Source organism: Epithele typhae, assembly GCF_022376455.1.
Source record: "Epithele typhae strain CBS 203.58 chromosome Unknown BXZ73scaffold_208, whole genome shotgun sequence".
Classification (NCBI taxonomy): domain Eukaryota; kingdom Fungi; phylum Basidiomycota; class Agaricomycetes; order Polyporales; family Epitheliaceae; genus Epithele; species Epithele typhae.
In genome coordinates this window covers 1-5,596 of record NW_025954399.1, presented here as the reverse complement: position 1 = coordinate 5,596, position 5,596 = coordinate 1, and the positions used below count along the sequence as shown (strand labels likewise).

The following is a 5,596-nucleotide window of genomic DNA, read 5'->3' as shown; positions in this document are numbered from 1 at the left end:
CTTGCGCATCGCTGCCCCACCACCGGATAGTCTGCCTTGCACATGACTATACTATCACGACCCCAGTGTTCGGACAGACCCTAGTGTTCGGACAAACGCGAATTCCGCTCCGGTACCTCCACCGATAATCATGAAATTTTATATTTAGCTAGGATAGCTTCTCACACATCTGTGTTCGAAGTTTTGCGTCCCCCCAGACCAAGCTGCGTCCGATCTCAAGGATGCACTCGCCTCACCGGGAGAAGTCCCACCTTTGATGGGTCTCGGCTGAAACACCTATCCCAGCGCTCCCCTTAGAATTTTGGGAATGTAATTCTTGCGTACTTTAAAACCTTTTGCCAAATTCTCCGAGAGGATGCGCCCTCGTGGGCGTCGACAGTACAGAATCGAGCTCTTAAGGCGTGACAGTAATCCAGCGCTTGTGCGTCACGTCTCAGCGCCCTACTCGATTTGGCTCGGCAACGGCTCTCTTACGGCGGGTTCTGACATCGGCTACAGCTGAGCGCCGTGACCGCGTCTGTGACGACGTGCGGAGAATTGTCCGAACACTAGGGTCCGTTCACTCTTTCAACGACTATACACGCATATCTCCTCCAATCGCCCCCAAAGTTTTCAGAAGTACGGAGAGAAGCAATGTAAATGTGTCTATCGAATTTGAAGATTATCGGTGCAGGGGGGCGACGAGGACGCATTGAACTACCTCGGTTGGCGCTTGCCTGTCCGAACACTGGGGTCGTGATAGTACCCTGACTATACCATGACTGTCGCCCCACGTGACAGGTAGGCTGTCACGTCGCGCGCGAGGTAGACTGCCACTTTACTATACTTAGACTATCGCCCCGCGCGCGAGGTTGTCTGCCGCTTCGTTATACCCCTACTATTGCCCCGCACGCGAGGTAGACTTCCGCTTCGCTATATGTCGACTATCCCTGCACGCGGAGCGGCTATCCTCAGGCCCACTGGCGCTTACGATCGACTGCAGGCCACCGTCTGCGCGCGGTTGAATTTCAGTCACTCCTCCTCCCCTTAACACGCTTCCTCATCCTCCTTCTCCCACACATGGTCGCACTATCACAGCGATTCCCCCATCCTGCCGCTCCCGGCGGAGCCCGCGATATTTGGTGTTCACCAACGACGCGCGCAATGCGCACTCGCGTACCGCTCCGCAGTCATCGAAGGTGAGCACGTCCAGGACGTCCCGTGCCACATGCTCGTCATCAGACGGCTTTGACCCCACACCTGGCGCGGGACAGCGGCGAAGGCGGAGCGTCCCACTCAGGAAACTGTGTTGCATGCAGTGAATTACGACCTCCCTTGAGGATAGCCGTTCCGCGTGCAGGGATAGTCGACATATAGCGAAGCGGAAGTCTACCTCGCGTGCGGGGCAATAGTAGGGGTATAACGAAGCGGCAGACAACCTCGCGCGCGGGGCGATAGTCTAAGTATAGTAAAGTGGCAGGCTACCTCGCGCGCGACGTGACAGCCTACCTGTCACGTGGGGCGACAGTCATGGTATAGTCAGGGTATAGTCATGTGCAAGGCAGACTATCCGGTGGTGGGGCAGCGATGCGCAAGGCAGACAAAAGTCTAACTGTCGCGTCGTGCAATAGTCATGTGTCCATTGAAGACAAAGGAAACCTATACCAACGCTACAACATGACTATCGCGTCGTGGGAAATAGGGCACCTGCCCGCAGTGCCAGGCACCGCGACATGTCAAACCTGTGGTTCGCGCTGGGTGGGAGCTTGGTGTCGTACCAGTGGGTCTGCGAGAGTGGACCGACTTCCGTAGGGCTCAAGCCGGGTTTGATGTGCTCGGGTCTGCTCGGGTAGCTCGGCACACAAGCAAATTCAAACCCAGCTTCTTGTGCGGGCGCGCCCACCTGAGACATCGCACAAGTTGTGAGCCGACCAGAGCCGACGCGAGCCGACGCGTAGAGACGAGCCGTCAGGGCACGCGTTGATGGCTGTCGGAGCGCCCATCGCGCCCGTCGCGCGCGACCCCTGCGCGACCTGCAGCTGGCATCGCGCGTGCCCGCACGACGCGTCGTCCACTCGCGCACCACCGTCCTCGCGCGCGCACTGCGATGAGCACGCGCTCATCCACGCCGACTGCGGCGCCCGCTTCGTCGCGCACTGAAGCGCCAAAGAACTTACGAGCGGTATGCAGTGCGTTGGGCATACATACGCGCTGGAGCTTGATGACACAGGGAACCCGTCAACGTCCGTACGTTCGCGCTCTCGACGGGGGAGCACGGAGCCCAACCACGCAGCGCGCGCCCCGATATGGGAAGACAAGACTTCATTCAAGTTCACGCTCGCTGACCTGAGTCCTCTTTTCTTTCGGCGCGCAGGGCAGCATCCACATGGTGCACGGGCTCGACGTCGCGCGCGCGCGGTGCTCCCGTGCATCTGGACCGCGGCGCAGGCCAGACGCGGCTCCTCGCGGACACGCACGTCTACGACTGGTGGGACTGGGCGGTGGAATGGGCCTCTGCGACGCAGCAGGGGTGGGCGCAGGAGCTCATGGATGAGGCCGCGCTGCGTGCGCTGCCGCGGCCATCGGAGATGCTCGCGGGGGCGATGGACAACGTTGAGCTCGTCGTCGACAAGAGCATGTCGGATGCGATCTCGTGTTCGCAGCGTCTTCCCCGGGCTTCAGCCCTGTGCGGATTCAAGACACGGCGCCGCTCGTCGTCGTCCTCAAAATGGCGTTACGCTTCGCGCTGCACTTCGCCGGCGGCCGTGCTCGTCCGCCCCACCACCGCGCGCTTCAAGTTTCTTGGAGACAACGCGCCCCGATTGCGAGCCCGAGCGGACTCGATCGCGAAGTCTAAAACTGAGCCCATGCGCCCGAGCTGGCACTGGGCGGTCGAGCGCGTCCACACTGTCGACGTGCCTGTCGGCGCGACTGGCGTCGTAGCAGGCGGCCACGTCCCTTGTCCTCCTCCAGTGGAGCAAACATTCTGGCAGCACCGCGCGCGACGTAGTCGGCATGGACGAGCGCGTGCTCGTCGCGTCGTGCGGGCATGCGCGATGACGAGCGAGCTGCACGGCGCGGGTGCGACGGGCGCTCCGACAGGGTCCAACGCTTGCCCTGACGGCTCGTCTCTACGCGTCGGCTCGCGTCGGCTCTGGTCGGCTCACGACTTGTGCGATGTCTCAGGTGGGCGCGCCCGCACAAGAAGCTGGGTTTGAATTTGCTTGTGTGCCGAGCTACCCGAGCAGACCCGAGCACATCAAACCCGGCTTGACACGCCGGGAATATCAAAGTTTCTGCTCGTCCGATATGTATGAGTAAACCTTACGAGAAATGTAGTGTTTTTGGCAACGTTCTGAGACCTTCAGAATGATACATTTCGCGTGCATTGAAACTTTATGTACCTCGACCTATTCCCGAGTCCTCAAAATGAAACATTTCTGCGCCTGCGGAATGATTTCTCACACATAGAGTTCTGGCGGCCCGGGAACTCAAAGTTTCCCGATGTGCGAAATCATCTGCCAAATTTGACGTTTTTCTCATCATTTTGTCGGCCTCGCAACGATATATTTGGCATGGCGTTCCGGCAGTCCTGAAATGTTATGTTTTGGACCTGCGCGCCCGCTCATCGCCCGCTCATCGCCCACTGGTCGCCCGCGCGTCGCCCGCTCGTCGCCTGCAGGCTGTCCACCTCCCTTATTTCCTTGCGCCCTGCTTATTGCGCGCAACGATGAGCGAGGTGATGAGCGGGCGACGCGCGGGCGACCAGTGGGCGATGAGCGGGCGATGAGCGGGCGCGCAGGTCCAAAACATAACATTTCAGGACTGCCGGAACGCCATGCCAAATATATCGTTGCGAGGCCGACAAAATGATGAGAAAAACGTCAAATTTGGCAGATGATTTCGCACATCGGGAAACTTTGAGTTCCCGGGCCGCCAGAACTCTATGTGTGAGAAATCATTCCGCAGGCGCAGAAATGTTTCATTTTGAGGACTCGGGAATAGGTCGAGGTACATAAAGTTTCAATGCACGCGAAATGTATCATTCTGAAGGTCTCAGAACGTTGCCAAAAACACTACATTTCTCGTAAGGTTTACTCATACATATCGGACGAGCAGAAACTTTGATATTCCCGGCGTGTGAGCCCTACGGAAGTCGGTCCAGTGCGCGATCGACAAGACAGGATAGCGATTGGCGCGCCTATATTCACTGCGGATTCATGTCCCGGTCCGCGCGCTGGGAAGGCGATCACGCTACAGGCCACGACCCTGACTTTGACGGTACCCCGCATACTGCGCTCGAGTCATGGACTCATGGTGCGGCCCGGGACGTTCTGCCAGGGCGAGCACAGACGAGCACGGACTCCGAGCAGCATCGGAGCGGCGTAGGGCAGAGATGTCGATAGGGCCCGGGAATTGGACCGTGGGTTCTGGGCTCCGGCGAACTCGGGGGAACCGCTGTGGGATCGGTCCCGAGTCCCGACTTGACGGGCGTATGGGGGCGCCGCGGAACCGCGGGCGCGTTGTGTGCAATTGCAAGTCGCCGCCGGGGTTCGCGCGGGGGCAAGGTGGGGCCGGTGGGGAATCGCACGTCCTGGAGGGAGAGGGACAAGTACTACTGCGTCCGAAAGAGTGACCCACAGTCACGACCGCACGATAGGGGATCGACGCTGCTTGCCACGCGCGCGCCGATCCGCTGGCTATGGGGCGCGGTGCGGCCAGGGAAGTTGGAGCGAGCGTCAAGAGGCCTTCGGTCGGGATCGGTGTTTACGTACGGGAGAGTCCTGCGTTTTCCGTCGTGCGGATTTGGCTGTGGGTGCGGGAGGGTGCAGTGAGGTGCAGTGGCGATTCAACAGGCTCGCTTGGCCCTTGGTCCTGGGGTCTTGACCAGGGACGTTGGAGGGTGGGCCGGCGGCGGTGTTGTGGGATTGATGGTGATTCCCATGGGGCGGGAGAAGAGGGGCTTGAACTTGGACGGCGCTGAGGGCCTGACAGTGGGCTCGCCGCACTTAGACCGAGAAGGTTGAACACAATTACATGGTCACCGCGACGGAGATTAGCATGTGCATTGAGAGGCTGGAGTGGCCCCAATCGAGCTTGACATTCATGGATATCGGTGCTATGCGCCCAAAGGGCCGGAGGAAACCAACGACTGGGGAGGTGGACGTTCTTAGGGCATAACCTTTCCAAGAGCTGTTAACGTTCAACAGCAGTGGGGCTTGAATGTTCAACGTTGAATCAGCGCTCAGTGAGCGATGAGTCACAGGAGGGGCGCCACGGAAAGCCACGACTGCGAGCAGAGTGGTGAGCAAGCGGTGGCAAGCGGCGGGCTGCGTCAGCGACCGACCGGCGGCTCGGAGTCGTAGTCGACCGCCGTAGAGCCGCCCACGCGTTTGCCCGGAGCCCCACGTCCGAACCGATGGGCCGTCTCCAGCCCGAGAGCCGCGCGCGCGATCGCGCGCGCTCGGCTTGCCTCGTACTTCCTCATACTTACAACGCTCGCCCCTCCTCCCCTCCCCTCTCCACCTTCCCCCGCCACTGTCTCTGCATGCCCTCCGCGCCCCCGCGCGCGCCCATTTGAACCACCATGCCCTCCGAGCCCCGCCGGAACTCGCGC

The 5,596-nt window shown here is 60.3% G+C and overlaps 1 protein-coding gene across 1 annotated transcript; it reads left to right on the top strand.

Annotated features, from left to right (window-relative positions):
* Positions 1-1,712: 1,712 nt before the first annotated feature.
* On the top strand, positions 1,713-3,197 carry BXZ73DRAFT_83619 (uncharacterized protein; the record flags this gene model as incomplete). Its single annotated transcript, XM_048023932.1, has 2 exons — positions 1,713-1,828; positions 2,354-3,197. The coding sequence occupies 2 exons, from the start codon at positions 1,713-1,715 to the stop codon at positions 3,195-3,197; spliced, it is 960 nt and encodes a 319-aa protein (XP_047870884.1).
* Positions 3,198-5,596: the final 2,399 nt, after the last annotated feature.